General features: G+C 39.3%; 1 protein-coding gene across 12 annotated transcripts in view; it reads left to right on the top strand.

Moving 5' to 3' along the window:
* CALD1 (caldesmon 1) overlaps positions 1-25,401 on the top strand; it is a 211,703-nt gene extending 186,302 nt beyond the window's left edge. For 10 of the 12 annotated variants that reach the window (XM_071551403.1, XM_071551401.1, XM_071551404.1 and 7 more), the window contains 9 exons: positions 3,480-3,735; positions 6,406-6,546; positions 13,734-13,777; positions 13,871-13,949; positions 16,208-16,345; positions 18,036-18,131; positions 20,694-20,774; positions 21,652-21,685; positions 23,745-25,401. In XM_071551403.1, the coding sequence (XP_071407504.1) occupies positions 3,480-3,735; positions 6,406-6,546; positions 13,734-13,777; positions 13,871-13,949; positions 16,208-16,345; positions 18,036-18,131; positions 20,694-20,774; positions 21,652-21,685; positions 23,745-23,776 (901 nt within the window). In that variant the 3' untranslated portion in view covers positions 23,777-25,401. The remainder of the gene's footprint in view (positions 1-3,479; positions 3,736-6,405; positions 6,547-13,733; positions 13,778-13,870; positions 13,950-16,207; positions 16,346-18,035; positions 18,132-20,693; positions 20,775-21,651; positions 21,686-23,744) is intronic. The other 2 variants (XM_071551405.1, XM_071551412.1) reach the window with 1 other exon arrangement.
* The last annotated feature ends 342 nt before the right edge of the window (positions 25,402-25,743 follow it).

Below are 25,743 nucleotides of genomic sequence, written 5' to 3'. Positions count from 1 at the left end.
TTGAAATTAATGGTTTCTCTAGCAAAGTAGGGCTTTTTCAGTTAGGTGAAAATGTTTTTGTGATTTGGGGGTTTTTTCCTTTTTTTTTTTTTGTCTTTTTTAAGAGATGAGAAGGTTAGAAATTTAAATTTTTCTCCTTCTGTATCTCTCTTCCTCTTTTACATTGACACAGGCAGTGAAAAGGTTAAGCTCTTCAGGCACTTTGAGGAATCTGTTCATGGCAGATGGGATTTGCTGTTGTATCTCAGCATTCCTCTTGTGATTCTTCTGGGAAAAACAAAATTTCTTAAAATAAAATGCAGTTCAAAAGACCCTGTGGACACCCTGACCTAAAGCCAAAGGGCAGAGATGGAGATGGAATAGCACAAAATTGTTCTTGCTCAAAACTGTCCTGCCTCACAGATTGGGTCACATCATCAATATCATGAGCATGGTCTTCTAAAAATATATTTGTTGTATTCTCATTTCCTTTACTTTCTGTGGGAGACGGGCATTAGTGACAACATGTAGATTTGAGTTTCTACTCCTTTTTTTTCATTTCTGCTTTTCTTCTACTGTTTCATAAAAGTGGGAAAAGCCCATTTAGTAACCTTTTATCAGCTGAGAAGACTTGGGTTGTCAACATCAGCAGAGGCTCCAGTGTTTGTTGGGTTGTTAGGTATGAATTAGGGCTCTTGGCCTATTTTCTAATGAACTGCCTCCACAAAGTGGGACTTTGGAACTGTCCTCTGTTCTTTTTTTTTTCCACATGAACATACTTGGCTAACTCTCAGTGCTGAGGTTTGAGAACAAAATAGGGTAGCAGAAGCTTAAGAAAAACTTTATCTCTGTCTTTTTGTCTACATTAGTCAGTAAGAGAAATACAGAATAAACCCTCATCTCATGGCTTCCTCTTTCCATCTCCCCTCCCACCTGCCTCTTCTCCCTATTCTCATACAAGACTGCAAAAATTCTAAATATGATGTAACATGTTTTTTCACATTCTTCTGATATTTTTGGCTCCCACAAACCACTTCTTTTCTTTTCCTCCCTGTCTCTCCTTCCTTCATTTTTTAGCACCAAAGAAACTCTTATGAAACTGTTCCTCCACTCAGCATCTCAATGCTAATTTAGCAATGTTGACAGCACACAACAAAGATTCCCAGAATCCACTGAAAACAGAGAAGCTGGAAGTGGAGGAAAATAAGGAGAATTACTGCCAGTTTATTGTTTGCTGTTTTGGACTATGCAGAATCAGTAGGGAAAATCCTGTAAGTAGCATGAGAATAAAATAAGCTAGAAATTTAAATGTCCTCCTTTGTAAGGAGGCCAAAATAATCACCTGAAGTCTCCAAACAAAAAATATTAAAGACCAGATTCTGCAGTTGGCTTCTATCAGTTGAAAGCTGAGAGTAGCTGTTCATTTCATTGAAGCTATCTGCACCAAAGTTACTGAGGACTTCTGTGCTCATGTAGAACAGAATTGGCTCTTTGTTAAGGGAATCTTGGCAAGTGTTAAATTCTACATTCTCTTAATTCTAAAGGTCAAGTATTTGCCCTTGCCAGGGAGATCATTATGTCTATCAGAAGTGACCTCTTGCATATTTTTGGGCCCAAAGCTTGCAGAGGCAAGAGGCAAAGAAAAAAAAGATGAAGTTCTGTGTTTGTTTGCTATAAGCCCTACAAACTTACAATGAAGCATGAAAGTCTTAAGATAGCCAGGGATTTCTCATGTCCTGTGCAGCTTTAGCTACATTGGTTCCTTAGAAATACTTAGTGCCTTGTAGAGGCAAAGACTTTATAAAACCAAGTAGATACATTGCAAAATAAATGCCAGGCTTTAGTGCTGAACTTGAACAGATGAGTTTTGCTATTTTACCATATTTTTTAAGTGATAAAATTCCTAAATCATGCATGCCTTGCTAGAATAAAATTTCATCCAATTTGGTAAGATAGTGTTGGGGTAGAGAACCATATGTTAGTAGATTCTATTATGTTATTGAAACCATAGATAATCCAGCTCTGGTCCTACAGACTGTTTTATATGGTTAACTCCATCTGGATGAGGCATCTGTCTGAACAAAAAGCACCTTTCCAGGACTGAGTGTGATTCACTGGATTGCAAACTTATATGATATATATTCTTCATGTTGTCATCTCTAACAGTTGTTGAAATGTTTGATTTATTCTGTCTTATGGTATTGCACTCTGCAGCACTCTAGTTGCATTAATGAGGTCATTAACATCCAGCTTTTTGGATGCCAACAGTAGAAAATACTTTATTAAAAAATTAATTCATTAAGTACCTTCCCTTTCTATCTTTCTGTCTCCTGCACGCGGGTGCATAGGTACTCCCAGGTACCAATCTCCTTGTCAACAGTAACATTAAACACACTCAGGGAGCAGACATTTGTCTACACAGTTGTGGTAGTTACTCAACAAGGCAATGTTACTTGGCTCTGTTGAAAGTATGCACTTCACCTATGCACATTCTTTAGGTCTGGGGTTTGGGGTTTTTTTGCTATTCTTTCTTTCTGTCTCATATATTATAGATGGTTGGAAAACTTCTACTTTTCTCCTGTAGAAAGATAGCATTTATAAATAATTTCCAGTTCCTTAGTAAAAAGCCATACTTTCCCTAGAAAACATCAGCAAAAAATCTGATGAACCCTTCTGTTCATAAGTGCTGGGAGAGTTAAAATAATAGGTGTTGTAGATGAGATAGAAAACTTTTTAGCTTTTTCTAAATAGTATTGAAGCAGTAAGATTCCCTCCCCTCTCTTATTTCTTCTGTTTTCCCTGAGTCAAGTAATTCGTTCTGTCCCCAAAGATGTTTGTCTTTTTCTAGATGGTTTATAAAATTTATTTGCCTTTGAAAAGAAAGGATTAGTGCATCTTTTATTACACAGAACATAGCATAATATTTTGGCTGTGAGATTTTTTATATGTAAATTTCTCTAATTTAAAGACAGCAATTATCTAAATTAAAGACAAGAATTAGTTGTGGCTTTCCTTTGTTCTGTTTTATGTATGAAGTGCAATATTCTTTTGAAAATGTTTCCTCTGTACACAAACTGCAGAACAGAAGTGTGGAACTGTAAGCTTGCTGTCTACCATAGAGTTGCCGATGCGATATGATACCTCTCACTGTAGTTACAAGAGATGTTAAGTACTTCAACCTCAGTTACTGAATTCTTTTAAAAATGAAGGTGGCACAAGTTCTCAGGCAGAGTGGTGAAGCTCCTGGGTACACAAGCATATGAGAGATTCCTTCCTCACTGGCAGCAGATGGGAGAGGTTCTCCTTGTAGTAGCCCAACCTACTAACTCTGGCTGAAAATGTCTTGGACCTGTTGTAGTTTTCAAGGAGCACAAGGTCTTATTAGGAAATATGTTTGAGTGCCAGGCTCTCCTGTTGCTGGTGAGCACATGGTAGCAGGTGGCTTTGGCCAGGAGGGGAAAACACATGGTGCATCAGCTTCCCTTTCATTTCTTTCCCAGACGGTCCAATTTGAAAGGGACTGCAAATGCGGAGGAAGTGAAGCCAGGGGTTGAGGCTCTAAAGCGGCTAGAAGATCAGCGCCGTCGTCGAGGTGAGAATGAGAATGAGGAGCTAGAGAAGTTGAAGGAGAAGCAGCAGGAGGCAGCAGCAGAGCTGGATGAACTGAAAAAAAGGAGGGAGGAGCGCCGAAAAATCCTGGAGGAAGAAGAGCAGAAGAAGAAGCAGGAGGAGGCTGAAAGAAAAGTCAGAGAGGAGGTAAGTGTGAAGTATGAAACATTAGACTTGGGTTTTATTCCCGTGGTACTACCGTACTTCCACTGTTCTTGCATTAGTTGATAACTCTTTTTGGCATTGTCTACAAAGACACTTTTAGGCAAAAGAATTTGCTGGGGCTGAAGGTTGATGGGTCTGTATTTAATGAAAGGGCAGAATGAGGCCACAGGAAGTTGGCTTATAGGTGAGGAAGGAGCATGTAACAAGGAAGGCAGGACTGAACCCAAACATACAGGTGCTTCTCATTCTTCAATCTGCTTTTGCTGCTGTGGCTTTGCTTTAAATTGTAGCCTTTACCTGGGTCCTCTGGATTGTGGGCTTTGCTGTTTCCTAGTGCCTGTCAGGATATGGTCTTTTGCAAGAGACCTTGATTTCAAATACAATTAAAATCACCCCATTTTCTAACCTTCAGGTTTAACTGCAACTATGCAAGTATTTGATATCAAGTCACCATATCATATTGGTGTTCTAGGGAAGACTGGAGGTAAAACATGCAGTCATCCAAGGTAGAAAAAAATGTTACTCTTCTAGCTGCAGGAAAGGCAGGTTCTAAAATACGTTTTCATGAGTCAGGATTTCATCTGCAATAGTTACAAATTTCTTAGCTTCTGGGGCATGCAAAATGTTGGAGGAAGTGTTATAGCCACAGAATTCTTAATTTATTCAGGGTATCTATTTGGAATGACACAAATTGAATTACAAAGCATATGTCAAAACTCATCTGTTTTAGATGAACTGGAATGCTAATGTTATATATAGTTACAATGGGTTAGATTTCATTAGGGAAATACTCCTGTCTATTTAAATATTGAGTATCCAACACATCTGTTTTCTTGTACTTCCTCTGCCAAGGGACTCTAAAAATAGGATTTCCAAATATCTGGTGTATCATTTAGGAATCCTAGTTGTTTGGAAAACAAATGGTAAATTAATAATAATAATTGTATCTGGCAGCTGAATGCCAATTCCTTTAATGTACTAAGCTCTTTACAACAGAACTTAATAGATGCCAAGACCCCCAAGCCAGCACTCACAATGATGATGTTTGAGGGCTTCTGGTTTGACTTGCAGCTTGTGAAGTCAAACTCATCTCTTTGAAGTAGTCTACCTGGACTTCAGCAAAGCCTTTGACACTGTCTCCCATAATATGCTCCTGGAAAAGCTGGCAGCCCACGGCTTGGACAGGTGCACTCTGTGCTGGGTTAAGAACTGGCTGGATGGCCAAGCCCAGAGTGCTGGTGAGTGGTGCTGCATCCAGTTGGCGGCCAGTCACCAGTGCTATCCCCCAGGGATCAGTGTTGGGCCCAGTTCTATTTAATAACTTTACTGATGATCTGAATGAGGGGATTGAGTCCACCATTAGCAAATTCGCAGATGACACCAAGGTGAGGGGGTGGAGGGTAGAAGGGGTCTGCAGAAGGACCTGGAAAGGCTGGATAGATGGGCCAAATGCAATGGAATGATGTTTAATAAGGCCAAGTGCTGAGTCCTGCACTTTGGCCACAATAACCTCCTGCAGCATTACAGGCTGGGAACAGAGTGGCTGGAGAGCAGAAAGGCAGAAAGGGACCTGGGGGTTCTGACTGATAGGAAGCTGAACATGAGCCAGCAGTGTGCCCAGGTGGCAAGAAGGCCAATGGAATCCTGGCCTGGATCAGGAACAGTGTGGCCAGCAGGACCAGGGAAGTGATCCTTCCCCTGTATTCAACAGTGGTTAGGCTGCACTTCAAGTACTGTGTCCAGTTCTCGGCACCTCAGTTTAGGAAGGACACTGAGGTGCTGGAGCATGCCCAAAGAAGGGCAATGAAGGTGGTCTGAAGCACAAGTCCTTTAAGGAGTGGCTGAGGGAGCTGGAGTTATTTGGCCTGGAGAAGAGGAGTCTCAGAGAAAATCATATTGCTCTCTACAACTTTCTCACAGGAGGTTGTAGCCGGGTGGAGGTCATTCATTTCTCCCAGGAAACCAGCAGTGGGACAAGAGAGCACGGTCTTAAGCTGCACCAGGAGAGATTTATGTTAGACATTAGAAAGAATTTCTTTACAGAAAGAGTGACTGGGCATTGGAATGGGCTGCCCAGGGAGGCCATTGAATCCATCTCTGGAGGTATTTACCAAGAGACTGGATGTGGCACTTACTGCCATGGTCTGGTTACAAGGTGGTGTTAGGTCAAAGGTTGGACTTGATGATCTCAGGGGTCTTTTCCAGCCTAGATGATTCTGTGATTCTGTGAAGGGAAAACTGTAAGCATTTGATCTTCATTTTTTGGGGCACCTATTGATTTTTCCTTGTGATGTATTAACCTTGTGCAGTAAGTGTCAGAGTAGATGGACAGAAGAACAGTAACAATACATGAGAATACAGAGAAACTGAATTTGAGTCTTTTTATAAGTGTACTTTTTTCTCTCTTTAAGTGACACTATACGACAATAATTCTGGTGACTAAAGCAGCACAGAGTAGCTGTCTTCCTGGCACACTCAATACGGAGATGAATTAGCATTAATGCATTGGTAGATTTCAGACAGGTCACTGAACTTTTTTGACTGGCATAATAATCTTTTCTTAGAAAATTGGGTACATGTTTGCAGGACTCAACAGCCCTGTAATGGTGATGTAGTTTCTGAATAAATAAGTTACCACTCATATTCTTTAAGGAGGAAAAGAGGAGGATGAAGGAAGAAATTGAAAGAAGAAGGGCTGAAGCTGCTGAGAAACGTCAAAAGATACCAGAAGATGGTGTATCTGAAGACAAGAAGCCGTTTAAATGTTTTAGTCCTAAAGGTTCATCTCTCAAGGTAACCTCCTCACTAACATCTATATAGGACATAAAAAATAATGGGGGTTGTAGTCCAAACCAACAGCCAAACATCAGAGCAGTGTAGAAATACTTGTAATCAGACCTGGGAAAATGCTTTGATAGACTTCAGCCTGAAACCTTTAGCTGAAAGACTTCCTTCATTGGGATGATTGAAAATTTGAGATCCTTTGTAAAAATAGAGTCTAGATTGTTTCTGCTGATGAAAAACATCCAAAAAGGATCTTCACCTTCAAGAGAAAATTATTTTGGAAACTTAGAGCTATATTAATGCTTTTCAGTGTTTATTTATTATAGGACTGCCTTGTGAACTGCAGTAGAATTATAAAATCATTTAAGTTGGAAAAAAACTCTAAGATCATCCAGTCACAAAATGTTCTCACTCCTTCCACATCCACAGTAATTTTCTTCCTTGCCAGATTACTTTGTCTTTAAGCATATTCAGCCTAATCATTGTTAATTTAATCTGACCCATAGGGGAGTTCTAGTTTATGTCTAATTCCTCTAAAAGTAACATTTAGAAATACTGGCCTGGATTTCATTTTCTTGCATAACAAGAAAAAAACCCCATTGTTCCATTGCTGTAGAATTTCTAAATGCTTTTTTGTGGCCTATGTTATATTGTGATAAATCAATTAAATGGCCTTTCAGCATGGAAGAGGAATTCTAACCCCACTGAAATTATTGTGAGTTTTGCTTTAGTATTCAGTCCAGTTGCTTTCTCAGCTCAAGCTCAAACTGCAGATCTATTTATTATTTTCAACTTACCTTTCCCTTTTCTCATTTTGTGTCATTAGTCATTTAAGAATCCAAAATGTTTGTCAAAAAAGACTGCTTAGTGGAAACTAGGAGAGAAAAGAACCAGGCAGGAGGTTATCAGGTAGGAGTTCATTGAACCATGAAGTGGATCTCCATGAGACTAAGAACTGTATTCGTTGAGTGAAAAACTGCATTTGATCAAAATTACTTTTCTGCTCACAGAGACCTACACTTTGATCTACTAAGGGGATTAAGGTCTCTACTGTTTTCAGTCCAGCTCTAGCAAATACAGTGTCCAAATAATGTTGAACAGACTTGCCTTTGACTTCTAAGACACATTTGAACCTGAAATACTAGGACAGAATACACAGAGCTGCGAGCAAAGATTTCCAGCCTTCATGATTTGCTCGTGTTAGATAAACGTAGTGTTGCCATTTTGGTTGCTAAAGATGATGTCAATAACAAATACTATAAACATACAGCTTCTTCTTAACTCTCCTGGGAGGGTTTCCTTTTCTTCTTTCCATTTGTTGAGATTTCCTTTATGATCTACCTTTAGGGTTTTAATTCACAGAAGGCTCAGAATAGAGAAAATTATACTAGAAAACACAAAATAGAAACATACAGATTTTGGAGAAACTGGGAAAAAACACTGGGTTTGGCAGGAGGTTAAGGGTTTTCAGGTTTTTTTTGTTATGATAACTGATGCTGGTTTTTACATCTTGTTAAGTAGTAGTTGTTTGTCATGAAACCTGATATATGCAACTCAACACGTTTGTTCTCTCTCTGTTTCACTCTCAGAGAAATCGGTGATACTGTACATATTCTAGTCCAGTGTCTGTGGGTGGCAAGTGTAGATACATAATGCTGTAGAAGTTCACACTCTAAACTGTTTCTTGGCCTTCTGTGGTCAATAGCTGAAGAGACAATAATCTCAGTTTAATAACCTGATGTGAAATTTGATGTTAAAATCCAGTTATTAGAAGACAGCATGTTTTGTTACCTTTAATTTGGACAGACTTCTCAGGCTGGTCTAACCTGGTTGGTACACAGCTTTCTCATGGCTTGCTATGCACTGCCCAAGTTATCTTTGATTTGTAAAGCATCTGGCATATGTTTTCTCCCTTGATGAATGTATCATCTTGTTAGACATGTGAGAACCCCAAATGCACCACTGTGGGTGAGTGGTTGGAATTAATGAGAAAAGGGAGGCTCAGTATAAAAATACATGTGCACATTCTGACTTCTGGATAACAATCTGCCAAAGCCCATTTTCACCTTCCCCGTCCCTTGTAATGTGATACATTTTTGGAAAGAAAAAGGAAGATCCTGGGAGTGGCTTATATGAGGAAAGTAGGGCATGCTGATTACCAAGGGAACTATAAGAACAAAGGAAGCAGTGTGGTATATTGCCATGTTATGGATGCTGCATCTACCCATCAGGCAGGGCATGAACTAGCATGATATGCAGACTCAGAATTGACAGACAAAGTGTACAACTCATCTCCATGTATTACATGGCTCATGGATGCACATATATAAATGTATGTATACAAACATGGACATAATATACAAACATGCTTACATTTAGAAAGACCTTCTGGGATTATCTTGTCTGGCCTCTAGTAAATAACAACCTACACAGTGTTGACAACTCCTGCTGTTTTCACTGTTAAATACAATATTTCCCTTAAACTTGAGACACTACTTCAGCAGAACCACTACAGCATAGAGTCCTCTCAATGATAGCATGAGAGCTTGTCCTTTCCAAGGAGACAGTGAAGAGAAAGCATGCAATGTTAATGCAGGCTAAGATCATCATTAGCTTAGGGACAGAAGCAGTTTGGATTTCTCAGGGCTGTGTGGAGTCCCCCTGTGGGCAGCAGCAGTACCAAATGTCTGCTCAACTTTTGCCCTGTACCTTGTTATTTTTTAAAGTAAGGACAAAGACTGGAACAACCTCCACTGTTCCCCCATCCAGTTCTAGCTCACTCTTTCCCTAGTTTAGTTCATCCAAAGGATGCTGCACTCAAAGAATAAGATTTCATGAATAAACTTGGCTCATTTTTGTTTTTAGACAAGTTAATTCTTCATGTTTTCTTTAGAAAGGAGGGTTATTGACTTCTTGTATAACTATTCTGTAGGTTAATCAGGAGAGCACAAGGTATTTCAATATTAAGTTTCCTCCTGGGGGTGGAGTCCGCCACTACAGACATGCAAAAGCAGTTAGGCACTGAGGGGAGGAAGCAATGACAGGAGACTGGGATATCTCCTTTCTCCTGAGAAACACAGGCTGATGTGGGAGCCAACATGCTCTGCAAGGCAATGCTGACACCTAAGCCAGTAGATAGAATTTTCAGAGACTTTTTTTCTTTAAAGACCTGTCTTGTCCTATCTCATTGTTGCTCTCAATACCTGACAACTGGAGCAGTGGCTGGAAAGAATTAGGCTCCACACAATCTATTCTTCCTAGATAAGCTACTCCTGCAGCAGAGGAAAAATAGTGTGGTAAGAATAGCATTTGTGACATTTGGTTTTCCCTGATCTTTGGTGCTGATGTCAGCGTTCTAGTCTGGTAGGTAAACTGGACTAAATTGGTACACTCTGCACAAATGCTGCTGACAGCAGGGAAAAGCCTGACTGCTTTATGAAGCAAAAGAGAACATGAGCTACTCAGGGAGGGGAAGGAGAACCGACTGTACTCCCAGCGACTACGTTCCACTACCTTCCTCCATATGTTGGATTTGAGGCAAAATTATAATTCAGGGATTTCTGGTTTATGTGTGTATTTTTAGTCCTCTTCCTCCTTGACCCATTTTTGGAGAAGAGTTTCTATATCTATATATCTATTTACAAGTTTCTGTTGCATAATATCCAATACACAGTTTAAAATTCCCAAGAATCATTTAACACATTTGTATGAAACAAGTTTTACGGTGTGTTAACTCATTCTTCGTTCTGTTTCTGTTCTTGGAGCAGGTACAGATGAAAGACAGAGCACTCTGACTGCACTTCAACTGCACTTTCAATTGTTAAGATATGTCTTGCCCAATCAGCAAACAAAATATGTCTATATATTGAATGTGGATAAATGCGCACATGTTTCTCTGTATAACATCTTGCTTAATTTGTTCTTTGCCACCTGTATGTGCTGACCCCTTTGAGTAAGGCCCTAATCAGGAGTAAGAATCCACATTGTTTTGACTTTTGTCCATTTGTTTTATTTCATCTGACTTTACCAGCACAAGGGTAGGTGTCCATCTAGGCATTTTGTTATCCAGCTTGAGTTTCTTTGGTAGTTAATAGAGTGAAAGACACCCCAGGTGGACAAACAATACCAAGGCTGAGGTGAGCTCCTCTGTCTCTCCGTTGACTATAGAGAGAAACAAAACATTTAATTTTGACTAAATGCTTAACTTTCAAGCAGTTGAGGTTAGGTGGGAGAGATGCAGCCTGTGTTCTTTCTCTCTGGTCATAAATTAATTAGGGGCCGGCAGGTTGACTTTTTTCAGTACATGTGTGTTCTGTGTGTTCTGAAAGTATTCCTTAGTGATAAAACACAGTCCAAGTTATTTAACAAGATCATTTTTAAATGAATGTAGAAAAAAAAAAGATCTTTAGTTCCTGGTCTCAGATTGAGAAAATACCTTGCATTTTATGCTAACCGCTTTGCTTTGCCTGTTGCTGTTATAGATCTATTTTGTAATACTGTTTACTGTATGTAACAAACATTTTAAATACTTTGCATAAAGTTTGTGTCTTGTGCAGTGGATAAATGACCTTCAGATGTTGCTGTGCAGTCTAAATGTATTTGACGTGTGTGTTGAATACACAAGTGTTTAGTGGTTTGTTTGCTCCAGGTGTATTCAATGTCTGCTTCTGAGTCAAGCATGCTATGTTTTCAGGAAGATGCTGCTAGAACAAATTCTCATATAAAGGTGCAGAAAAATGGTTTATCCCTCCACACAAGGCAGCTGCTTCCTCTGCCAGAGGATCTTCCTGAGCTGTGAGGGTTGCTTCTTAACTCTGCTTTCCCATTCATTTTCTGTTTTGCTTCCTCTCTCTCCTCTTCCGAACAATCTCTGACTTACTTCTGTTACCCCACAGCAGGTGCTCTGAGAACCACTGTTTCCAGTGGGTAAAGAATGACCCTACTCCTGTGTCTTTTTACTACAACCCCAACTTCCCTCCCACCTATTCCACTCTTCCACCAGTGCCTGCTGAAGCCTGGTTTTCCTGCTGAGCAGAAGCATCTCTTCTACCTGCACATAAAAGACTGTGAAGATCCTGTAAATTGATTATTGGGTGGTTACTTTAAGTCCTAGTTCCTTGAGATAGTCCATATTATTTTTTCTTGCTGCCCACTAGGGTTTCACTGGTGCAGTTGTCAACAGACTAGGGAGAAACTAGAGGGTCTTGGTATAACTCATCATTTTGATGCATTGCTGGTTATGACCCATAAATCAGCATTGGGGGAAACTTCTACACTGTAGTAGAAGAGAGGAGACATGCTTTAAGTTACCATCCTTGGTCTGTTTAGTCACTTTCAATCAAATAATTTACTTGCTCATTTTGTAGCAGTGACTCTGGATGAAACTAAGCTGTAACCTGTTCTGGTAGGCAGAGACAGTGTCCCTGCTCCAAACCCTGGTGAAATGCGAGGCTTCTGCTCCTGCCTGGTCTCTTGCTGCCACCTTGTGACATCAGTTCACTGAAACACTTGGGATCTATCCTAGCAAAGCCCATCTTTCCATTCAGGACTGCTTTTAGATCCCATATTGGCAACTAAAGCTGTTAACATAAATCACTCTGTATATTTTAGATATATATAGATATATAGATATAGATATATATTTATGTTATTTTAGCACTTCACAGATGCCTTTGAGCTGGATGGATGCTAGCTGGAGTTCCTTCAGTGAGCTTGTTTGGCAAATTCTGCACTGAAGTGAACTGCCTGATTTTGGCTTGTGTGGGTTTGAGAAATAAAGCCTTCATTCCCTTTGATGGGATCATTGTGGGATTTAGTATTCGGGTACAGCCTGGATAGGCAGTCAAATGCCACCCTGACACCTGAGCCCGTCAGATCTTGGAAGCTAAGCAGGGTCAGGCCTGGTTTAGTACTTGGATGGGAGATCTCCTGGGAATACTGGGTGCTGTAAGTTTTAATCACGAGGACTTCACTGCCACCATCCAAGCTTGCTCAGCGTGACAGATGAACTTTAGGAGTTAAAGGGTTGGGTCAGTTTTACACACACTGTGCCTGACTTAAAAAATCCATTGCACAGGCACGAAGGACTCACCCACATGGGTAGAGCCCTTCCCAAATCTTCGTTCGCAAAGCCTCACCTTCATCATCACAGCCTGGATACTAAAGGCACAGAGTAGAACCACTTAAAGAAATGGCTGCCATTACCTTATTTTAAAGGTATGAATGCCATAGAAGTCACTGATAAAGTAAATTGAAAATAGAGAACACTTACTGAGACTGGAGAATCCCCAGGAATCTAGCCAGTGTGATTATTAGTCATTTCAATCCCCTGGAGCTGCTTGCATATATTTTATTTGAAGTTAAACTGTAGAACCCAGGATGAGAAGTGGAACAATGCAATGTGGAAGAGATTTGAGGAAGTTTGATGAAAATATTTTTTGATTCAGAAGGCAAATAGACACACACCCTCATCCACCCATCACGAGATCTTCTAAAATTTTACTCAGGGATGTAGTCTGTTTTCAAAGTATGGAGAGATTTTACAAAAATCATATGAGACCTTTGTGATTCTTCTTCCTTGGAAACATCGCAATATTTTCTGTACACAGAGTAGAAAATAAGGATGAAATGTAAGGTATCAGTATAATAACAGTGGTAAATATTGACTCATCAGTGATCCTGCTTGAACAAGAGCAGAGTTTAGTCTGATTGGTTTTTTGGAATTCAAATTAAATTGTTAGTGTCCTCCAAAAACATGCATGAGAGAGGGTATGTGGCTGACATCCAAACCTGGCCTACTCTGATGTCTCAACTCAGTAAAACTTAATTAAATTGCTATATTTCTCAAGAGATACATACTTGCTCTTATGTGGGAGGCATGAGGAAATTTGACATAGATTTGGTGAGCATCAAACCCTTTCACAAGATAAACTTCTTCCCTTTTCTCCTTTCTATGTTGGTAATTTATTTTTTGTTATCAATGAGGCACTGAAGAAAAGTGTGGAGTGCAAATATTCATCTAAAAATATATCCAGCTTTAGGAATCAGTAGCATAGTAAGCTCCTAGCTATAAAATCTCTGTGTGTGCCTGTGATGATTTCTTTTGGAATGTGTCTTTTTTACTTTTAAAATGACATTTTAGCCTGGTCTTGCACAGGCTGCTTTTTTATTAACTTAAAGCTCTTCTCTCTTTGTAGATAGAGGAGCGAACAGAATTTTTGAACAAATGTGCTCAGAAGAGGTAAAGCAATGAAACAGTAAGTTCAGTTCAAATAGCAATGTTTAGTTGGAGATAATAATTTCTTTCTCTTTTTTGTTTTTCTACTTCCTCCAGTGGTATGAAGCCCGCACAGACAACAGCAGTTGTCTCAAAGATTGACAGTAGACTTGAACAATACACTAGTGCAATTGAGGTAAGTTAATTCCAGGTCACAATGGATGTAGTTACTAATGACTTTGGGGGCTTTAATAAGCATGTTTTATGGTTTAAGAGTTGCAGGGATTTTTTGGTCACAAACTCTTCTTTACAGAATCACAGAATATTTTGAGTTAGAAGGGACCCACAAGGATCATCGAGTCCAGCTCTTAAGTGAATGACCCATACAGGAATTGAACCCACAACCTTGGCATTATTAGCACCAGACTCTAACCAACTGTGATTTCAAGAGCAAAATGCTTCAGGCACACCTGTAACCAACATCTAGATATATAGCTAAACAAAACCTCTTCCGACTCATGCTAAATTTATTCTGTTTTGTAAGCTTGGAGCAGCTCTTAAAGGACACAGTCAGGATCTTGAGTGCAAATTGCATCCTCTTCTTGCCCGATGAGAGAATTTTAAGTACAGAGCTGATTGTCATCCTGAGCAAAGCTGACTTAGCAGCTTATTTAGTAGAAGAAGGAACTGGGTCTGTATTGCTGGCTGCCACTTCAGAGTGAAATTCCTTGGCAAAGACATATACTGTATTGAGCTAGGGAGTTAAGAAGTGACAAAGGAAAAACAGAATTGTATTAAAATGCACAATTTCACACCAGGTGATTTTGAAAACTAGTGTTTAATAATGGGTCTAGGAACCTGATTTGAGGACTTTTCATAGTTCAAGGAAAAATAGGAATTTGATTTTTGTTGTTGTTTTGAGGTTTCTTGGTTGTTTTTATAAATCGGTAAGTACAGGCAATGTGAAAGCTACTAGTTAATAAACCAGGCCTACTGGAGTGCATTGTTAAGTGTCATGGGAATAGAACAGTATACAATGATATGGTATTGATAGCTGTGACAAAGGTATAGCACTTCTCCCTTTCCTGATGGATTTTTTTTCTCCTCTCATTTGCATATAGAGTGTAAACATGGTATTCCCCTAAGGTGTTAATTGGTTGGGCTTTATTACCATTTAACATAAAGGAAAGTTTAGTCATTAAATATCAATTAATAAAGTGGGGGTTTTGCTGTGATTGCTGCCTGTTTAACCTTTCTGCTAGAAAGCCTATCAGCTGGAAAGTTTTATACTGCATGTCAGTTCCCAATAAAAAAAAGCACATAGATGACAGGGTGAAGGCTTGGGCTTGCCCTCTAGCACTTAAGTCAAGTTGAAGGTAGCTCAAACCCCTCCATTAGAGGCAAATGCCAACATGGCACCCAGTAGTCCCTGTGTCATCAAAATAGGGACCTAGAACATCTGTCATCATGCTTCACTCTGCACCTTTTCTGAATTATGTTAGATTCTCCAGTACTTTCAGTAGGGCTGTACTCCATTTAGATATTGAAAAGCATAGCTCTATGGCCAGAGGAGGGCAATGTGGCTTTACAGCTATATATAGCTCCCATCTGACTTGAAATATATTTCCTTTGCTAAGTTTTTAATTTTTCCAAAATCTGCCAAATCTGTCTTGCTTTGAAACTAGAGGCAAAGCCTCAGCTTGTACAGCTTCTTATTCTCATCAAATCAGTGCTACGTAAAACGTACAAGAATTTTGAAAAGAAGAAAGAGGAAGAATTTAGTCCAGTATTTTTAGTAACCATGCAAAAGGCACATTGGCAAAAAAACAAAAACAAAAACAAAAACAACAAAACAAAGGCAAACAAACAAACAAAACCCACAGAAATCCCCCACAAATAACAAAACAACAAAAATCCCCATCACACTCCAATTGTCCACTCTTTAAAAGAATACCTTAGTCCAAATATACTGTAATTGCTGAAATTTACCCCTAAAATCCTATGTTGTGAGGTTATGTTGTGTGCGATAGATGGAGCAGAGTCTGATGCTGAATGATGGAGCAGGCTTTCCCCCCTGCTTCTGCATAAGGATTTCCTTAGCTGTATCCCTAAAAGGGCCAGGCTTACAGGATTCAGGTACTGGTATTTGAAAGAGAACTAATGAAAGCCTTGGAGAAGTTGGATGCAGACCTACAGTTTGTCATGAGTTCTAGAAATGAATGAAAAAATCTCAGTGATTGCAGTTTTCTCAGTTGTGCCAAGTGTGCAACTGTAAATCAAAAAGAGAAAACAGTCTCAGTGGTGCTTTTTGAGCTGAGTTCTCCATTTCATCTTTGCTTGATCAATGCTAGAACCACTTGCAGCTGCTGCATTCTCCAGCAATGCCCAGAGTCAAGCCACCCTGTATCTCCAGCTCTTAATGCCAAACACCAACTGGACTTAATTCTTCTCCAGGGCACAAAGGCTTCAAGACCAGCTAAGCCAGCAGCTTCTGACCTCCATGTTCCAGCTGAGGGTGTCCGTAATATCAAGAGCATGTGGGAGAAAGGGAATGTGTTTTCATCACCCTCTGGGACAGGAATACCAAATAAGGTTTGTGTTTAATTTAACATAATGATTATAAAGAATGGACCTGACCTGATTATAAATTATGGACCTGACCTTGCCATAGATGTTCCTGTGAGTAAGCATGACTGCTCCTGTTGGCATCACTGATGAAGAATATCGCAAAGGGTCATGAGGGCCTCAAAAATCCACAAAATTTGTGGCTGCAATATTGAATATAATGGAAGAATTTAGTAACTTACTGAGCTAAGTTATGAGGAATTCCAGGGCCACATCAGATATCCTAGACAAATATATTTGGGTAGTTCAAGTGGAGTACAAAGAAATCCTTTTTGTTGGGAAAAATTACTCTGGGGAGCAGAGGAGTGTTAAATACACAAAATAGTGATGACGTTTTATAGATAATGCATAGAAGTACTTGTGAACCTTTATCTTTTCTATGTAAAACCTTAAGGCAAAATTTTCATTCCATAAATTTATGTGAGTGGACTGAAGGGGGTTATTACAGACAGTCATTAAATTTTAGTAATTTGTCTAACCTTTTGAAGATTGATTTTAATATTTTAAATTTTAAGCCACTTAGCTCCTCTATTGTGTGCTTTGTTGGAAAAAAAATGAGTGTAACAAAATGAAAATGTAGACTTATACTAGTGTCTCTTCTTTTATTAAGCTAAAGATTCTTTCTCTTTGGGGTTTGGCTTTATGACAGAAAGAGCATGTTTATTCCTGGGTAAGCAGTAGTGATTTTGTCATCCTACATTTGTCATCATCGAAAACTACAAGGCAGTAGTACTGTGTACTTCTTTCGGACAGTACCTTCAGAGAACACGAGATGGCTCTGAGCTAGTAATGGGTGTGCTGGTTTAAAGGTAAACCGGCAGGAGAAATGAATGCAACACTAAAGAGATTATAAGTCAGAGTTACAATTTAATAACAATATTACAGTAAATGCAATGGCACAAAGGGAAAATTGGTTTTAACCCACAAAACCCCAGAAGTATAACCCAGCACCCTGGGGCACGAGCACAAAGGGGTTTGTTAGCCCCTGTGCTGAACCCCATGTGGTTCTCCCAAATCCAAAGTAAAAGTGCAAAGTGGAAAACCTGTTGGTGCAGCTGACACTTGCAGTCTGGTGGAGAGTGGTGGTCACAGTCTGGTTGAAAGTGGTGGTCTCCTGACGAGGTTTTGGTCCTCCTCTGGATCTGAAGAGTGACCCCTGAGGTCTTCTTACCCCAAGGTATGTACCCCCAGGTCCAGGTGGGAGCACCCACTCCCTCCCCCAGGACAGGGAGTCACACAATGGCTGATCTGACTCTGTGAGTCATGGGGTATTTTGGAACTGTTGATGGCCCATTAGCAGACATGCCCCCTCAGGCTCCGTGTGAAGGTCCTAATGACTCCTTGGAGAGGAGTTATCACAGCTCTTGTCTCACAGATGTCTTTCACACCTGGCTCACAACCTGAGGGGTCAGGTGTGCCCTGGACAGCTGCTGCAAATGGTCCATTGTTCTTGGGAAACGAAAAGAGGGAGTAGAATACACAGCTTTGGTCACCCCCACACACTGATAAACTGGTCCCACCTGCTGAACTAGGACAATAGGCTCAGTGAGAACCTCCATGTTAAACTCAGGCTTGACTTTGCTTTTAAATCTAAACCATGAAAAACAGAGCAAAACCTATTCTTATAGTCTTCTCATTAGATTTGATTATTTTGCAGGAAACTGCCGGACTGAAGGTGGGTGTCTCCAGTCGAATCAATGAGTGGTTAACCAAGACCCCAGAGAGCAACAAATCACCTGCTCCAAAACCTTCTGTAAGTAAACTTGAAACAACTGTTTCTTCAGTATGTGGGTTCTTTCCTTGGGCAGAGGTGGTGACAGTGCTTTCTCGACCAGCTGGTGGCCCTTGGAGCAATCTTGCTTAATGTCCTCTTGGAAGCTCACAGAGGCACTCTGGCTGCTGATTCCTGGGTAGTCAGAAAAGGGGAAGATGAAAGAGGGCAGTTCTTACCTTAAAAGCTCATGGATGCTCTAAAAATGCAGTGCTCAGAAAAGCACTTCTGCACTTCTCTGGTAGAGAAGGACATTAATTTACTACCTGTGAAAGGCTTACCATTAATTTAGAAATTACCAGCCATAGACCCTTGATGAAACACTTGGGCTTTGACCCTTGCCCTTAAAAATCTTCTAAGTATATTTAAAAACTGACATAATTCAATTCTTTGTGAGCCTAAATATAATTTCTAATGAAGGGCCTTTAGCATGCCTATTACTTAAGCAAGAATCAGAGCACAAAATGCTCTCCAAGTAATAAGTTGGAGTGTGGGAAGCAACAGTGTGTATGTGGAAAGGAGCAGAAATAGGTAACTGTGGGATGGGGAAGGGTAAGGATGAGGAACTGGAGCTGTAAATATTCATAATGGAGAATGGCAGGGTATCACTCGTGGTATTAATGATTAAACTGTGGGATTCTATTAGAGAACTTGTTTCTTCTCACATTCTTGTGTAGTGTTTTTCTGCAAGTCCACTTGTCCCTTAAAACAGAGGCAGCCTGAAAAATGCTTTCTAAATTCACGCTCCTATTTGTCCCAAAGAGGAGCTTGAAATTTGCAGTGTTGTCCCTAATGTCGGTATTTACTGGTAGCTATATGGAGTTTGTGTCCTTATGGACATGAATATAAAACCAAAAGAAGTCATTATGGTCACTGTATTTAATCAAACCTGCTTAAAATCAGTACAGAATCTGCCTCCAGATTTTTTCTCTTTCTTTTTAGTTGCATCTTTTAGATAATGTAAAACTAACCTCTTGTTTTTCCTTCAACCAACTGTTTCTAGCTATGTCTTAATTTCCCTCTTTCTCAATAGATTGTTCTTTCTTCTTTCAATATCTCTGCTTGAAGGAACCCACCCTCCTCCTATTCTTCTTTGAGGGTCTGTTTGCTAAGTTGGTCAGGTAAACCTATTTATAATAGACTATGAAGAATGATACACATCCATAATATGATTTTTACTTTTAATTTTTTAGCCAGGATAACTTTTTACCCCCATCACAATCCACCAAAAAAAAGGTTTGAAGTTTTTGTGACCATCAGGATTATTCAGGGTTTTGGAACAATATTGAATTCAAAGCAGAGGAAGAAAAAAAATCTCAATTAATGTTTTGGTGAACCTAAATCACAGATCCTAAATGATTTCAGGATTATGGAAATGGTGTTGTCATAATCTCCACTGTAAGTGGTTTTCTGATAAGGTCATTTGCAATTTTGTTGGTTTTTTCCTTCCTGTTACTGCTGAACTAGCTTTTTGAAGTACATAATTGGCTTCAAGTCTTAAACATCAGCCACCCTCTGGGGCTGCAGATTATCATGCATTCTGGAATATCTCTTTTGAGTGCAAATACCTCTTGCAGAAATCACATTTCCATTCATCACTGAGCATTTTAGAGTTAGAAATTCTTATGTGCAGAAAACTAACCTACATATAGATGGCAAGAACAAGATCCTGAAAACTGTACAGGACTTGAAAACTTTCTGAAAAGGAGAGTACTTATGTCCAAAATTGTTTGAGTCTCTTGTTTGCCATCCACAGAGATAGATATCAATTCATCTGTTGTTAAGTAGTTGCATTGCCACTAGCCTAGCATATATCATTTTGATTTGTAGTCTTGTTTCTCAAGAAGCTGCTTGACATTTTTATGGAGTTTTGCTTAAAGTCTCCATTTATTCTTTAATGACTTTCCCTTATCTGCTGTGGTGGTTTGGTTTTATTTTTTTTGTTTGGGGTTTTGGTTTTTTGTTGGCTTTTTTTTTTTTGTCAGGCTAGTGATTGGTACATCCTAAGATTACAAAGGATGCATGAAAATTCAAATGGATATGAAGAACTACAGTGATAAATCCTGAAACCTATATTTACGAATGCAGAGTAGGATCTGCTTTTCTGTCGTATTAAAAGTCCTACCCTATTTTTTACAGATTTTTTAAAACAATATTTATATCTAAAATAACTGAAACAAGCTACTTTCAAATTCCTCCCTAAGAGAAATACTATCCCTGAAAAAATGTGATTTTTTTCTGAAAAAATTGGAATTATCTTTTATAAAAACCTGATAGTGCAGTAACTCTTCACTGCACTCCCTTGGTTGAACATGGTAAATTATGACCAGTCTGTGCTATATGAAACAGATGTAGCAGGATTGTTTTTTCTCTTACAGTATGTATATGTATAGAGTCCTTATCTGATGCAGTATTCTGAATTGCGTTATAATTGATAGTGTTCCTTAGCTTTTCTTATGAGGATTGCATTCTAATTTTTTCTTTAACAACTTAAAATAAACATGAACTAATTTTGGTTTCTGTTCTTTGATATTAAACATACAGGATTTGAAACCAGGAGATGTATCCAGCAAACGTAATCTCTGGGAGAAGCAGTCAGTTGAGAAGCCAGCTTCTTCATCTAAGGTAACACTTCTGTGCATTGTTAAGAGGATAATGTCTCTGTTGAAGGCTTTCTAGAGGGAAGGTGTTGTTCACTTTCATACAGTCGGTTGGAATGAGGCCTCTACTAACCTGCCTCTTTATCTATATGATGCCGTGAGTGACCCCCACAAAAAAAACCAGGACTTTGAGCCACGTTAGTGTAGGGTAAGATAAAAAGTAAAGGTCCTTTAATATCACAGGCCTACAGCCCACAGGAATACATGATGACATGCATGTGTTCTCCAGTTCTAGTTTCCATGACTTTTATAATAAGATCCCTCCACTCAATGCTTTACACATTTCTCAGTCCAGCCCCAGTCCCACCCCTGTTCCACCTCCTGGAATTGGGTCTGGGGTCATCAAGACCCTCTGTCTTCATCAGCTCCTCTTCCTTGAACACACAAAGGTCCCTTGGAGTTCATCCAGTTCTGACTTCTGGGTCACTGTGACCTGTGTTTATGTTTCGTTCTGTAGGCCTTTCTGATATCCTTCAGCTCTACCTTGGAAAGGAGTCTAAACAAGATTAATTAACTAAAGGAATTTGAGCTCCCTGTTCTGGGACAGGGGTAGTGATAGAAAGGCATTAAACTTAAACTGTTAGAAATATTAACCCTCTAAAAATCTACAACTACTGTGTTCCTAAAATCTACAAAATGTGAAAATCAGAACAAAAACCCCTTAAGCTACGATAGAAGAAAATACAATGAGGTGCAGAAATCAGTGTGTAACTTTTATATACCTATTTGGTATGTGCTGTGTGGAATCTGTCCTTTGCATGGAGTTGATTTTTTTCTCCTGTTATAAATAGCAATGTTCTCCTCTATTGAATTTTAATAATGGTTATTACTTTTTCAAACAGGTATCAGCTATGGGGAAAAAATCAGAGGCTAATGGTAAGTAATACCATAATGCATACATTGCACCTGTTTCTTTCTTGTAATACACATTATTACGTATATAACAATATTACATATATAATTTTATATAAATTATACACATATTTAATAATATTGTACACATGTAATTTAATAACATTATACATATAATTGGCACTTTTTGCACATGTATAACAGCATTAAAATTCTACAGCTATTAATGCTGATGCCAATTAAGCTCTTTTTGACTTTGCATTTCAAAAGCTCCACTGCAATATCACCAAAACATGAATGTTTTAGAAATAAACCCAGATCATCTTTCTAGGAGGACCGAGTACTAGCAGTGTTTCCAAAATACTAGCCATGTTTCCAAGGCTTGTTCAAGAGACATTTGTAATATGTTTGATGTAGCTGGGGAATATCATTAAAGTGTGTGTGTGTGTGGCTCGGCTTCACGAACGAAGATTTGGGAAGGTCTCTCCCCACGTGGGTGTGCCCTTCCAGCCTGCGCAGTGGATTTTTAAGGTGAGGCTCAGCGTGTGCAGAACTGGCCCCACCGTTTAAGTCCTGAGGTCCATCTGCCACAGCTGAGCGAGCTTGGATAGTGACAGTGAAGTCCTCAGGACTAGTACCTACAGCACCCGGCATTTCCCAGGAGGTCTCCCATCCAAGTACTAATCCGGGGCTGACCCTGCTTAGCTTCCGAGATCTGACGGGATCAGATGTCAAGTGTGTGAGGGCTGAAGAATGGGATGGTCATTTAACTCATTACAGCAAATGCAAAGTGCCTGGGAAAGGCTCTTTTAAAGGCTACAGTGGGAATGGATATGCCTTTATAGACCAGAGATGGGGAGCTCAAACAGCAGGAATGTTGCAGCAACACTATTTGAGCAGAGAAGGAAGATTTGAGTACTTCTGAAAACAAGCCCTGCAACTGATTTTAAACATGGCCACTGGCTAGCGGTGAAACCAGAATAAAATTCAGCAGTGTTGGTTTTTAGAAATAATTCATCTGGCTGATTGCAATTCTCATGTACTCCTACATACCTAGACTAGACTAGAGTTCAGACACCTTCAGCAACATGAATGCTTTAGCTGGAGCTGTGCATTGGTGTCTTTTCAAGGCAAAAATAGTCTTAATACTATCATTTTGAAACCACTAGCGAAATCACACTCCTAGTTTTTTATTTTTATTTTAACCTAAACCATTCCAAATAAAACCAATTAAACCAATTATGTGTCTGAGGACCAGTGTGGCAGAATGGAAATTCACTGACCAGTTTAATAGCTTTAAGGATGCCTCACAATATTCCTTGACTCTTCTCTAAGAACAAAATGGTTGAATATAGAAAAACTTTTGGGTTTGTACACTTTAATATGGACACACATTTTTCTTCACACTCGTATGTGAACCTAGAGGTATGGTATGCCCGTGAACTTTTCTTATTGATTTAGAATCATGCAAACCAGAATTGTTTTCTTCCTCTTCCCCTTTCTTAAACCAAGATGTTACAAGAGGGGTATTCTGGCTCACTCAGTGTTAGTGCAGCTCTGCTCCCATGAAGGGTGTTGGCAGTCACCCTACACATGGCTGGGGAGAGTAGTGGGTTCAGAAGCACCCCTGCATTTCTGTGTGGGTACTCCTGAACTGTCCTGAGGACTTCACTGTCACCGTCCAAGCTTGCTCAGCCATGGCAGATCAACCCTAGCAGTTAAAGGGTGGGGTCAGTTCTGTGCACGCTGTGCCTCGCCTAAAAAAAAATTCCACTGCGCAGGCTCGAAGTACACACTGACGTGGGGTGAGCCCTTCCCAAATCTTCGTTCACGAAGCATGGCCATACATACATACATACTGCTGAGCTCTACCTGAACTGCTTCCTGGGTCTGTTGGAGGCAAGCAAGGTGAAATCCTGCTTGCCTCTTGGACACCAGCTCTGAGCAACTCCACTGCATGAGCCCAGCAGCACCCAGCTTCTGTCCTGCCGTCTGACATGCTGTTAGTCTAGCGCTGTGCCTTTTCTATTTCAAACATGTATTTGGGTTGTTTCAAGCCATCTTTAATTTTTCTCTTTCTCAGCAGGTTTGAGACAATTTGAGAAAGAACCATAGAAGGCCACTAAAGATGCTGGACCAATCAGTTTGGGGGGAAGAAAAAGGAAAAAGTGCTAAATTGTTCTTTTTATATTTATGTTTATTTACCAAAATGTCTTTTGCATTATCCCAGTTAAAACCATGTATATTAGCACTGTATTTAATAATCAGTGTAGACATTCATCATAATAGTACTGCCTTTGCACAAGAGCCTTTATTCCTAAAGAAACCCATGCTGTGAAATACATAGACTCTCCTACTGACACTCATAACCATGTATCTGAACAGTGATTTCAACTGGCATAAGAGGTCAACCCAAAATGCATGTGAAGTAAAGTTGCTTAAGAAAAGGTGTGCAGTAAACCTATAAAAACAATGGTTACTTTTGTAATACAGATTCTTTCTTTCTGCACTTTAGACTAAGGCATGGAAGAAATATCTTTAGTTGACAATGTAATATTTTCTGTAAGATGCCCATGTCATGAGAAATACTGCATTAATAACATGTTTTTGTTGTTTTATACTTTTTTTTAAGTATCAATTTTCCCATTCTCATTTAAGTTAATACCTAAATTTGGATGATTATGTTAGCTGACAGTGGTACTGATATTTCTTTTTGTTGTTAGTGACTAGTAATTGAATGCAATTTAGAATATACACACACATAGCTTTATAAAGTTTAGCCTAAAGGCACTACTAATGGTAGAATGCTTTAATATGTGCTAGAGTATTATATTTAGTAATAAACATACATAATTAGCCAATATCACAGCTTAAAAAAATAAAGACAACATCACACACTTTCCATAGTAAGATTTCATAATGATATTAGAGGTATGGTGAGATAAGTATTAAAAAATTTTAAATGTCAATTGCCTGGTAATGGGTAATTAAAAAGTAAGTATAGTTTTTAAAAGAAGAAAAGGTAAGGGTATAGAGTGTCAAAAATAGGTCACTTGTATAATACATTGTAGTTTAATTTATATAAAACTACCATAATTAAAGAGAAAAAATCTAAAGAGTTGGAGCTTTTTTCAAATGACTATATATCTTGCCATCCATCAGTGCTGTACACCAAGTCCACCAAAAATAAAGTAAATCTATCTTTATAGTGCTTCTTTTTACCTGTCTCTCCTGAATATCTTTTTTACAGATGTTTTCATTTGTATATAGTTAGCACACGGCTACAGGATGTCAGCTTGGTTTGAACATACGTGCCATACAGTTTAGCATTTACATCCTACAGTGTATGGGTGGCATAAACTGAGCAACTCAAGTAGCCCCTGAGCACATTGTTAACAGCTTTTTTTGTGCATTGGAACCCCCAGGGTCTCCTTTTTCACCACTTCCATCTCTTATAACATCTCCCTTCTTCTTAAAGAAGTATAATGTTATATTTCAAGCCAAAGATGAGTCGCCCTGCTTTGATGAAACAACTTGTTTACATATAGAGATGCATGTAGTTATTTGTAGGGGGTGAAACTGTGTCTGGCATTGTATGGGAGTTGTCATGTTTTGTTTGGGTGTTCTGTAAAAGCTCCTCTGAGTCTTTCAAATACATCTGACAGCTGCAATAAAAATGATTTGTTCATACAATGTATTCTCAAACTGCATCCACAATAAATGGTATATTTCCATCAACAGCCCCCTGTTTGTTAATGTGTAGGAATAGACCAGTTGTAACTGGGATAGGAATTGTACTAAGTCCGTGTAAGATAAGGTATTGCAAAGAATGCCGAAGGACAGATAGGAGACAGACAAATTGCAAAATCGGCAGCTTTAACACACATAGTCTTAAGGTGCAGGGTAATAATCTTAATTGTCATTGCTATCAGTGCAGGACAGGAGCTGTGCATCATCAGGGAGGCAATGTGCTCAGAAAAGTATATTCTGATCTAGCAGTACAGCCATCTACTTCCCTGTTTGAAATACATTTTCTGTGTGAGACCCCTCATGTTTCTTCTGTGTACCTTGGTGGGATGTGC

The sequence above is a fragment of the Pithys albifrons genome, chromosome 3 (assembly GCF_047495875.1).
Source record: "Pithys albifrons albifrons isolate INPA30051 chromosome 3, PitAlb_v1, whole genome shotgun sequence".
In the NCBI taxonomy this organism is placed as follows: Eukaryota; Metazoa; Chordata; class Aves; order Passeriformes; family Thamnophilidae; genus Pithys; species Pithys albifrons.
This window is presented reverse-complemented; position numbering and strand designations above follow the sequence as displayed.